The sequence below is a fragment of the Entelurus aequoreus genome, linkage group LG20, assembly GCF_033978785.1.
Source record: "Entelurus aequoreus isolate RoL-2023_Sb linkage group LG20, RoL_Eaeq_v1.1, whole genome shotgun sequence".
NCBI classification, from domain to species: domain Eukaryota; kingdom Metazoa; phylum Chordata; class Actinopteri; order Syngnathiformes; family Syngnathidae; genus Entelurus; species Entelurus aequoreus.
Window position 1 is genome coordinate 4018333 of NC_084750.1, and position 12686 is coordinate 4031018.

General features: G+C 37.9%; 1 protein-coding gene across 3 annotated transcripts in view; it reads left to right on the top strand.

The window, feature by feature from the left end:
- The window catches only part of casd1 (CAS1 domain containing 1), a 111436-nt gene that overhangs the window by 25713 nt on the left and 73037 nt on the right, over positions 1-12686 (top strand). For 2 of the 3 annotated variants that reach the window (XM_062029234.1, XM_062029233.1), the window contains exons 4-7: positions 663-707; positions 785-847; positions 923-967; positions 1064-1187. In XM_062029234.1, the coding sequence (XP_061885218.1) occupies positions 663-707; positions 785-847; positions 923-967; positions 1064-1187 (277 nt within the window). Of the gene's footprint in view, positions 1-662; positions 708-784; positions 848-922; positions 968-1063; positions 1188-12448; positions 12615-12686 lie in introns of those variants that run through there. The other variant, XM_062029235.1, reaches the window with a different exon arrangement.

The following is a 12686-nucleotide window of genomic DNA, read 5'->3' on the forward strand; positions in this document are numbered from 1 at the left end:
GAATGAACAAATTCTCCATAGTTTGCGCTGGCACCATGTTGCTCTTTACCACTAAGTAAGTTGAGATATAACTGAAAGTGCCTCTGCTGGTTGCCAAGTAGTGCACTCCATGTTGCCTCAATTGCTTCAAGGCACAATTAATCAACAATCATATTGGTCTTAATCAGGGGTCCCCAAACTAAGGCTCGCGGTCCCAAGTATAAAAAAAAAATAAACATTTTTTTTTTTTTCTTTTTCTTATCTACTTTGTATCGCTTGCTACTCACGGTGTCTCCTAGCCGCTCAGGCAAATCATATTGTCTAAAAATGCATTTTCCCATCGATAACGTGACATCATCGCGCGTGCGGAAAGTGCCCTATATATATATTATATATGTATATATATATATATATATATACATACATACAGCCCGGCCCCCGGCCAAATTGTTTTAACTCAATGCGGCCCCTGAGTCAAAAAGTTTAGGGACCCCTGGTCTTAATGATCACTTAATCAGGCATTATGCCCTGTCCCTGTATTAGTTCAATTTCTGAGGACGCCATATTAAAAAAAAAAAAACTTTCTGGATTGTAAAATTGTCTATGAATTGGTTTGACTTCCAGCTGGAAAGTCACACTCTGTTTCTCACACATTCCTTTTGTGTCCCCATGTCCGACTGAAGCATGAAGACATTTCTTTTGAAGAAAAGAGCTCCTCTCTCTATGTGGTGAGCTATTAGTAGATGTTTTATATCATATCATCTGACAACAGTGGGAAAACATCCGCCTTTCTTTGTATTTCAAGGACATGCTGTGGTATCCAGAGGCAAATAATTCAATGAAGGAGCGCTTGATATCATGGACACACGTGCGTATGGATATTCTGTAATTGTTCATTACATTATTAGGGTAAATGAGCCACAACTTGTGCAATGTTTTGCAGGAAGGTTCCACAAAGCCAGATGTTGTCATCCTCGGTGTTGCAACAGTACGTGTGAAGAAGAAGAAAAAAAAGAACTTCAAAACAAACTGAACCGTTGAGCAGAGACTTTCTTCATCCTCTCTATTTCTTCATTTACCACAGTGGTCTATCAAGTTGCATGGGGGCCGCAGTGAGACGTTACAGCAGTACAAAGTCAACGTGACAGCCATCGGCATTCATCTGGAGAGGCTGGCCGAGCATGGAGAGGTCTACTGGGTCCTGCAAGGTCAGCTTCTAATAGTCTTAAGTGAAATTTCCCTGCACCCCAGTGATGAATCTCCTGTATGATTGCCACAGTCATGGCAATCTATTTCAACTATGGTTATTATTGTGGCTGTACATTGCAGTGGTGTACAACATGAGTTGTGTGATAAAGACCATATCAATTTGGCCGACGATAGAGCTTTTAATACTATTGTTATATAGTGGTTAGGGTTGGGTACCGTTCACACTATATCAATTGTCGATACATGGGAATTGAAACTCAACAATACCAATTTTCGGTACTTTTGTGTGTGTTAATAATTATTCATTGTTTTTGATAATAACATCTCAGTGTTTTATTGCAACATTTAAAAAATGAGCCAGGGGTGCTTATTAGGTCGATCTAGGGCTACACAATTAATGAAATTTTAAAGGCCTACTGAAACCTACTACTACCGACCACGCAGTCTGATAGTTTATATATCAATGATGAAATCTTAACATTGCAACACATGCCAATACGGCCGGGTTAACTTATAAAGTGACTTTTAAAACTTCCCGGGAAATATCCGGCTGAAACGTCGCGGTATGATGACGTATGCGCGTGACGAAGTCAGAGTAACGGAAGTTATGGTACCCGTAGAATCCTATACAAAAAGCTCTGTTTTCATTTCATAATTCCACAGTATTTTGGACATCTTTTGCAATTTGTTTAATGAACAATGAAGGCTGCAAAGAAGACAGCTGTAGGTGGGATCGGTGTATTAGCAGCGGACTACAGCAACACAACCAGGAGGACTTTGTTGGAGCGCTAGCCGCGCTAGCCGCCGACCTCACCTTGACTTCCTGCGTCTCCGGGCCGCCAAACGCATCGGGTGAAGTCCTTCGTCCTTCTGCCGATCGCTGGAACGCAGGTGAGCACGGGTGTTGATGAGTAGATGAGGGCTGGCTGGCGTAGGTGGAGAGCTAATGTTTTTAGCATAGCTCTGTGAGGTCCCGTTGCTAAGTTAGCTTCAATGGCGTCGTTAGCACAGCATTGTTAACCTTCGCCAGCCTGGAAAGCATTAACCGTGTATTTACATGTCCACGGTTTAATAGTATTGTTGATTTTCTATCTATCCTTCCAGTCAGAGGTTTATTTTTTTGTTTCTATATGCAGTTAAAGCACGATGCTATCACGTTAGCTCGTAGCTAAAGCATTTCGCCGATGTATTGTCGTGGAGATAAAAGGCACTGAATGTCCATTTTGCGTTCTCGACTCTCATTTTCAAGAGGATATAGTATCCGAGGTGGTTTAACATACAAATCCGTGATCCACAATAAAAAAAGGAGAGTGTGGAATCCAATGAGCCAGCTTGTACCTAAGTTACGGTCAGAGCGAAAAAAGATACGTCCATCACTGTCTCTCAAGTCCTTCACTGTGACGTTCCTCATCTACGAATCTTTCATCCTCGCTCAAATTAATGGGGTGATCATCACTTTCTCGGTCCGAATCTCTCTCGCTCCATTGTAAACAATGGGGAATTGTGAGGAATCCTAGCTCCTGTGACGTCACGCTACTTCCGGTACAGGCAAGGCTTTTTTTTATCAGCGAGCAAAAGTTGCGAACTTTATCGTCGATTTTCTCTATTAAATCCTTTCAGCAAAAATATGGCAATATCGCGAAATGATCAAGTATGACACATAGAATGGATCTGCTATTCCCGTTTAAATAAAAAAAAATCATTTCAGTAGGCCTTTAATCATGATCATGATTTTGGTCGCTACGAATGAATGAGGGTGATCGTCGGCAATATTAACATAAAAAAAACAGCCCCACCAGGGGGCAACCAATAGACAGTGGGCTCATGTGAGAGCGAGTAAGATTGAGTGACAACAGAGGTTGAAGGTAGGTCAACCAGTAGCTCCCAAAGTTATTTGTAAAAATAAATGCATTTTACATCACCTCTCCCAGAGTTACCTACAGATTACCAACAGGCCCACATTTTAACCCCCAAACATGACTGCACGCTTCGCCGTTGTCCAGGCACCCCGGCTCGTTGCCCGAAACCCAGAAATGCACCAGTGCAGATGAACCAACAGCCAACGCCACGAGTTGCACGGCAAAGCTGCGTTGGTGTGCACTTCCAAACAAATTATCGAGTTGCGGAAAAACGTTAAACATTAACAACACTTCCCTTTTTTTCCTCAACTGCCATCATTTGAGCACTTTGTAAAGCTGGTTACTAACTAGGAATGTCACGGTATGGAAATTTCTTATCACGGTTATTGTGACCAAATTTATCAGTGTTTTTAATGTGCTCAAAACTTTCAAAAAGTAATCATACTGAAATATTTGATTCAAGTTTTATTGAAAAAAACCCAACACATTCAAAATGATTCCCTTTGAAGAAGAAACATTATTGTAGATAAGAACACTCTACTTGTACCTCAAGTAGAAATTGAATGTGCACATGAAAACAACCCAAACATTATAAACAAAGTAATATGGCAGAAATAAAGAATAATATCATAATTAAGTAAAATAAAAGTGAAAATTGTGCAAGATAGCACCTTATGGACATAAGAGATAAACAAAAACAAATGTAAGACTTTTGCAAGATGGCACCTGATGGCCATGAGACGTAACTTCACTTTTTGTCATGTAAATAAAAATAGTGTGTTCATATATGAGATCTAGTCTTTTACATAGGGCTGCACGATTATGACCGAAATAATCATTAAGATTATTTTTTATTAAAAGTGAAATCACGATATAATAATCAAGATTATTTAATTCATTATGTTATGTAAAACAGTGTTTGGGTATGAACGTGACACCATCATGTAATTTTGTAATGTAAGGCTACAGATAAACGTTATTCATTTATTTAAAGACAAATATTTGTATTTTTGTTAATTATATATTATCAACGTGTCAGCTTTTTCTCATTACATGATGTCTTTATCTCTAGTTTTGTATTTTGATAGAGAGCTATTTTTTTTAAGTTTTGTACATGTACTAAATGTATGTACATGTAGATGCTGTATCGGGACAGATCCATTGAGTTTGGGCAGAAATATGTCACATAGAAATTAACTATACACAATAAAACATTAACAAAATGCTATCCCATTAATAGTTTTTAAAGTAATACTTTTGTGAAATGAACAAACCCACAAAATGTAAAAACATTGTGTTTACTTTTTGATCTCAATATAAAACTCAAAACAGTTTGACTAATGAAGATAAAGTCTAATAAACAAGCTTTGTTCTTCTTTACACCATGTGTTTCAGTACAACAGTTTGGCCAAATACACAATCTTCACAGCCTGCGTATTCGGTAATTCGAAGAGATGACAAAACATTTTAGCTAGTACTGATATTATTTGAACACTGATACAGTTTGCAGTTAAATAAAGGATGAGTGAACATCCCAGTAAACAAACCAAAGACTTTATAAACAAATTCTTTCATAGTTCTTTTTATTGATTTCACATTCACATTAACAACAAATTCAAACCCTCTTCATCCCCTACCCCTGCTGTCACTCAAAACAAAAACAAAAAACAAAAGTAAGAGTACAAAAGTACCCAGAGTAAAAAAAAAAAAAAGTTCAATACAAGGCACTTGAGACAAAGTAACTGAAAACTGAAACACACTATAGAAGCAGCATGACAAGGCCTGAAACGTCGGCAGTCATATTAAGGTACATATCTAGGGCTCTTCCTGCACTTGTGTAGAGGATTGGTCAAAAAAAGTCAAAAAAGGTCTCCACACTTTAAAAAACTTGTTTTCAGAGCCCCGTAATGTATATCTTATTTTCTCTAGCTTCAGGTTTGCTAGCACATCCCTTATCCAGTGGGAGACTGAGGGTGGGACAGCCTCCTTCCACTTCAACAATATCAGGCGGCGTGCGAGGAGGGTGGTAAAGGGAACTATTTTGTGACCCCCTACAGGTAGTTCCATCCCTTCAGGAATGATTCCAAATACTGAAATTAAAGGGTTTGGATCTATTTGAATTGTTAAGACTGTGGAGAGTGCTTCAAAGATGGATTTCCAGTACACCTTTAGCTTCGGACACAGCCAAAACATGTGTATTAATGTTGCGTTATTTACTTTGCATCTATCGCATAATGGGCTAATTTGGGGAAATATTTTTGCTAATTTTGCTTTTGAGAAGTGTACCCAGTGTATCACTTTAAATTGGACCAGTGAGTGTCGTGCGCACATTGAAGATGAGTGAACCCTTTTCTCAATTTTTGCCCAGGTTACATCATCTATTGGTATTTGGAGGTCTTGTTCCCATGCTGTTGTAATTCTTAGCATGGAAGTGCATTCTAATCCTAAAAGTAAATTAAGTATATATGAGATTGCCCTTTTCTTTGTTGGATTTAAAGACATAATTTCATCTGTGGTTGATTTAGAGGGTTTGTTAGGGAACTGCGGAAGAACTGTTTTAACATAATCCCTTATCTGGAAATATCTAAATATATGGGAACTGGGTAGATTAAATTTCTTGGACAACTCTGTAAAAGAGGCGAATATATTGTCTATAAAAAGGTCGTTGAAACATTTCAAACCCCTTTGATGCCACATATTAAAAGCTGAGTCAAGTGTTGAAGGTGGAAAGCAGTGATTCGATGCTACTGGGCTGAAAAGGCTCATTCCTTGCAGGTTAAAATGTTTTCTAAATTTACAGTATATTTTGAGCGAGTGACTTACTACAGGATTAATGTTAATTGTCTTCACTGATAGAGGCAAAGCTGCACCCATTAGGGCTGCTAATGAAGCAGATCCACAAGAATGTGTCTCCAGCTTCACCCATGTAAGACTTTCCTGATGTAGATGGTAATATGTCCAGTATGACATGCAATGCAAGTTGGTGGCCCAGTAATACGTACAGAAATTTGGAAGGGCCATACTTCCATCATGTTTTGCTCTTTGTAAAAACTCCTTGCGTAGACGTGGCTGTTTGCCATTCCAAATATAAGATGAGAATATTGAGTCTAATTTTTTGAAAAATGTACCAGGGATAAATACAGGCAAGCATTGAAACAGATACAAATATTTTGGAAGCACAGTCATCTTAATTGCATTGACTCTGCCTATAAGTGAAATGAAAAGGGGAGTTCAATTAGCCAGATCTTGCTTGGTTTGTGTAAACAACTTTCCAAAGTTTTGCCTGAAGAGGTCTTTAAAGTTCTTTGTAATATAAAAATAAACAAATTCTGACAACGTTCCCGACACATCGCCTGCTGCATGTTTCCTCACAAGATTAACTCTCAGTCACAGCAGTAGGATGCTATATTGAGAAAATAAAAGCAACATCAAATATTTTTCTACTCATTGGTATAATTTTAGTGTGGGACAAATGCTCCAATATTGTCCACACTTGTCGTCATCTAATAGCAGCAGTGCCCTCTTGAACGCACAGTGAGACAAGAAAATGAAGCGCTCTGCTATGAAAGTAGAATTGTCTCACATCAATATGATATTAATACATATGCATATATTAATAAATCTACAAATACAAATACAAATGTGATAAACAAATACATTATTTATACAAATTATTTATTTATGTAATATGTAGTATAGCTACGTAATATGTAATAAGTATTTGTAAATATATTTTTGAGATTTGAAAATATATACAAATAAAATGTATAAATATAAAAATGTGACATACAAATAAATCAAGAATTTGTATAAATAAATGTGTATTTGTAAATATATTTTAGATAGATTTGAATATAAATATGCTTGATTTTGTATTTGTATTGAATTTGCACATGTGGATCGCTTTTTTGCTTTTGTGTCGATGAGACATTCCTCCCACAAACCTGGGGCCGTACTTATCAAGCTTCTTAGAGTGCCATTTTACACTTAAGTCCTGAGAATTTGCGAAATTTAGTCCTACTCTCAAACTTAAGAATAAAAGCTTTTTATCAACGTTCTTAAGTCTAAGAATCACTCCTACTCTCCACGATATTTAAGAGACCTTCAGAGGTGTCTTAAGTGGTTAGGAGTTGCCAGCAGGGGATGGCACTGAGGCGAGAGAGACGTGCGCGAACGTTCAGGGAACGGAACAATGTTTGTTTTTTTTTGATGACGAGCAGCTGATCAAACGGTATCGTTTAGACAGAGCGGATATTATTTTTGTCACAGATTTAATACTTTTCCATTCCTTGTTGATTTCTGCATGTGTCTGCAGTGGGCTAGTATATATAGAGCCACCCACACCAGTTTAAAATTAGTTGCCTAATTAATGAATTGGAAAGAAAATTTTATGACAGTAGCGTATGTGTGTGGCCGTGAGGTGAGTGACGTCAGTGAGTGTGTGGGCGATAGAAGAGAGGGAGCGGTAGCGTGAGTGCCGGCGGGGACTAGTTTGTTTTGTATTATTTTGCAGTTTATTGTCAAAATATACACTCCCATTGTCCACTTAAATATTTCCAAGATATTTCTTTATTCTTAGACAACTGATTCCCTTCCGTGATTGGTCATTTCTATGGACACAGAAATGACGTCACCTAAAATTCCGTTTACGGCACATAGTAATGTCGTAATTCAGCTCTGAGTGTGACACTTAAGATTCAGTCCTACACTTCGCTGAAAGTGTGAGTAAGACGCTTGATAACTAACTTTTAAGTGCAGCTTTTAGCGAATAATTTATTTACTCTTAAGTCAACTCTTAGCAGACTTCTTAGGAGTAATTCTAAGAAGCTTGATAAGTACGGCCCCAGATGCACAAATAAATGTGACCTACACAATGACCTAATGTTTTCGTACTATAAGTCGCTCCGGAGTATAAGTCGCACCGGCCGAAAATGCATAATAAAGAAGGAAAAAAACATATAAGTCGCACTGGAGTATAAGTCGCATTTTTTGGGAACATTTATTTTATAAAACCCAACACCAAGAATAGACATTTGAAAGGCAATTTAAAATAAATAAAGAATAGTGAACAACAGGCTGAATTAGTGTACGTTGTAAGACGCATAAATAACCAACTGAGAACGTGCCTGGTATGTTAATGTAACATATTATGGTAAGAGTCATTCAAATAACTATAACATATAGAACGTGCTATACGTTTACCAAACAATCTGTCACTCCTAATCGCTAAATCCCATGAAATCTTATACGTCTAGTCTCTTACGCGAATGAGCTAAATAATATTATTTGATATTTTACGGTAATGTGTTAATTTCACTCATAAGTCGCTCCTGAGTATAAGTCGCACCTCCGGCTAAACTATGAAAAAAACTGCGATTTATAGACATGTTTTGGCGTGTTTTATTATTCGTAGTTTGCTTAACAGTAATATAATATTCTTATACGCTATAAGTGACCAGACGTCCGAGATCAAAACTGGGAATATAATCCCAGAGAAGGGGGAAAAAAACGGTCAGCTATTTTTAAGTTGAAGAAACAATATGATTAGGTTATATATACATGCGTATATCCTACACAAACAATGTATGAATACATTAGATGTCTATATACACTACCGTTCAAAAGTTTGGGGTCACCCAAACAATTTTGTGGAATAGCCTTAATTTCTAAGAACAAGAATAGACTGTCAAGTTTCAGATGAAAGTTCTCTTTTTCTGGCCATTTTGAGCGTTTAGTTGACCCCACAAATGTGATGCTCCAGAAACTCAATCTGCTCAAAGGAAGGTCAGTTTTGTAGATTCTGTAACAAGCTAAACTGTTTTCAGATGTGTGAACATGATTGCACAAGGGTTTTCTAATAATCAATTAGCCTTCTGAGCCAATGAGCAAACACATTGTACCATTACAGCCCTTTGAGACACTTATGATTTAGGGCTATATAAATAAACATTGATTGATTGATTAGAACACTGGAGTATTAGTTGCTGGAAATGGGCCTCTATACACCTATGTAGATATTGCACCAAAAACCAGACATTTGCAGCTAGAATAGTCATTTACCACATTAGCAATGTATAGAGTGTATTTCTTTAAAGTTAAGACTAGTTTAAAGTTATCTTCATTGAAAAGTACAGTGCTTTTCCTTCAAAAATAAGGACATTTCAATGTGACCCCAAACTTTTGAACGGTAGTGTACAGGTATCTTAGGGACCTATAGACTGTATCTCTGTTGCTGCAGCAGCAGAGAGTTTATTCTGTCTTGACACTTTGTATTGATATTTTGTATTACATTCTTCCCTTAAATTATCATGTTTACAGTGATTGTTATATATGTATTTTTTATGTATGTCGCTTTGGATAAAAGCGTCTGCCAAATACTTAAACATATATAAACACCTGAAAGTCTTTATATCAGCTAAAACCACCAATCTGTTTCACTGGATTCAGAATAAAACCAAATGCTGTCTTACCCAACAATGTTAGTATTTGAATATTGTTACTTGAAGACTTATTCCTGGTTACAATTATACTGTTAAGAAAGTATTGTCTTATATTTTGCCTAAAATGAAAATGCATCATAATCAGTGGCGGCTGGTGAATTTTGTTTTAGGTGGGGCTGAAAGTTTGTAAACCAAACCCCTGTAGGGGCGTCATCCTCACCCAGAAGATTTATTTGTGATTTTCACATACAAATATTGAAGATATTCGCTCCTTCTCAACTCTGAGGTAATATTATTTTCATAAAATACAACCAATAGTACGTTAATGTTAAATCTTACTTGTGAAAAGTAATCCACCGATTCCTATTTTCAACGCCCGCTCATTTGAGTAGGAAAACGCTGAACACCGGCATCTTTGTTTTCTACCTGTCAACTGTCAGTTTAGGCTGCTCGCCGGCTCCTCATCACCACATCAAGATGGCAGCCAAATTGCTCGCGTCACAGCAACCAATGCTGCGTCTACTTATAAGATGTCTATGGTTATAACGTCATTGCAAACATGGCAATATGTTGCGTCCACTGCAGTTCGCTACCTTATTCATACTTTTTGTCAAGTGATTTTTTTTAAGCAGGGTTGCATAAGGTACCGTATTTCCTTGAATTGGCGCAGGGAATATAGTATTCGCACGTCTAGAATTACAGCCGGGTCAAACTCGTTTCTCAAAATAATTAACGCATGCTTGGCCTTATCGCCGGTTCATTATTAACGCCGGATCAAATTCGTTTCGCAAAATATTAATTTTATTAACGCATGTCTAGAATTTTCGCCGGGTCAAACTCGTTTCGCAAAATAATTAGCATGGCATGCTTAGAACTTCCGCCGGGTCAAACTCGTGACGCTTTACCTGTCCTCCTTTTCAAAATGGAGGAAGCTGCTTTCAATAGTTTGAAATCGCACAAAGGCAAAAAGATTAAGAGCTATTCAGTAGGATTTAAGGTCCAAGCTAAATATGCTAAAAAGAACAGTAAGCAGCTATGTTTTATTAATATACCGTAGCTGCGTGTGTCAAATATTATGAATCATTAAATGACTCCCGCCTTTTGGTGGTAGAGGGCGCTAGTGATCCTTCTTGCGACTGCTGGTACTCGGCAGCAGAAGAAGTGGCAGCAAGAGATCGTTTTTTTCCCCCTTGCCTTGACTTTTAACAAGGAGGATTACATATCTAAAATAAAACAGTTTTCTAAACTGGACTTTCAATCGAAGCAGGAGGTAATAATTAAAGGAATATCTCCATCGAGACAGAGAGACTTTTAAAACTGAAGAAAAATAATACTTCTACAAACAAGTTTGTAATGATAGTGTTTGACCACATGGTGGCAGTAAGAGTCTACAAATGACTAGGAACCAATATATACCGTACTATGTGTCAGGTAGGACTCTTCAGAGAGGAACACACCTTGTACGCACGAGTGTTGAAGTAGCGTTGGTAATATGTGATCGTGATTAAAGGCCTACTGAAATGAATTTTTTTTATTTAAACGGGGATAGCAGATCTATTCTATGTGTCATACTTGATCATTTCGCGATATTGCCATATTTTTGCTGAAAGGATTTAGTATAGAACAACGACGATAAAGATTGCAACTTTTGGTATCTGATAAAAAAAAAGGCTTGCCCCTACCGGAAGTAGCGTGACGTAGTCAGTTGAACATATACGCAAAGTTCCCTATTGTTTACAATGATGGCTGCATGAAGTGAGAGAGATTCGGACCGAGAAAGCGACAATTTCCCCATTAATTTGAGCGAGGATGAAAGATTTGTGGATGAGTAAAGTGCAAGTGAAGGACTAGTGGGGAGTTGAAGCTATTCAGATAGGGAAGGTGCTGTGAGAGCCGGGGGTGACCTGATATTCAGCTGGGAATGACTACAACAGTAAATAAACACAAGACATATATATACTCTATTAGCCACAACACAACCAGGCTTATATTTAATATGCCACAAATTAATCCTGCATAAAAACACCTGCATGTTTGTTATGCTAGCTCCTAGCTCCTCTGCTAGCTCCTAGCTCCATAGAACACGCCAATACAATTCAAACACCTGATCAACACACACAATCACTCAGCCCAAAAGACCGTTCACCTAACCCAAGGTTCATAAAGCTTATATATTTTAAAAAAGTTACGTACATACGCAAAAAAAAGTTGCGCACATACGGTCAAGCGATCAAATGTTTAGAAGCCAAAGCTGCATACTCACAGTAGCACGTCTGCGTCTTTGTCATCCAAATCAAAGTAATCCTGGTAAGAGTCTGTGTTGTCCCAGTTCTCTACAGGCGTCTGTGTATCGAAGTCAAAAGTCCTCCTGGTTAGAGTCTCTGTTATCCGAGTTCTTCCATCTTGACTGCATCTTTCGGGAATGTAAACAAAGAAGCGCCGGCTGTGTACTGTTGTTGCTGACTACGTTCGAAAAATACGTCCATTTCGCACCGACAACTTTCTTCTTTGCTTGCTCAGCTTCCTTCTCCATAATGCAATGAACATGATTGCAACAGATTCACAAACACAGATGTCCAGAATACTGTGGAATTATGAAATGAAAACAGAGCTTTTTCGTATTGGCTTCAATGTGGAAGGCATACCCGTGTTCCCCGGTCTACGTCACGCGCATACGTCATCCTCAGAGGCGTTTCGAACCGGAAGTTTAGCGGCAAATTTAAAATGTCACTTATTAAGTTAAAGGCCTACTGAAACCCACTACTACCGACCACGCAGTCTGATAGTTTATATATCAATGATGAAATCTTAACATTATAACACATGCCAATCCAACGATGTCTTATTTAAAAACAACAACATGGTACCAGGAGTGAAGAAGGACAGATACTATGTCGCAATCGTCGCAGTTTGCTGAGGTTCCAGAGACTGTTTCAAACCAAGCAACAGCTGAGTCCGATGTTTCATCTACACCTACTGACTTTGAAACAATGCCAATGCAGCACAGGAATGAAGATGTGACTGACGATCCTGAACCTGTGTACAGAAGAAACCAATAATAACATAACAAAGTCATCGATGCTTTTGGTCAGAAGAAGCTGCGCATGGACTTAATTTATAAGTAAAGGTAAGACCATAATAACGTTTTTTTTATTAAATGTGCTTTTCATGATGGTATGCTTACATCACACTCAAAGCG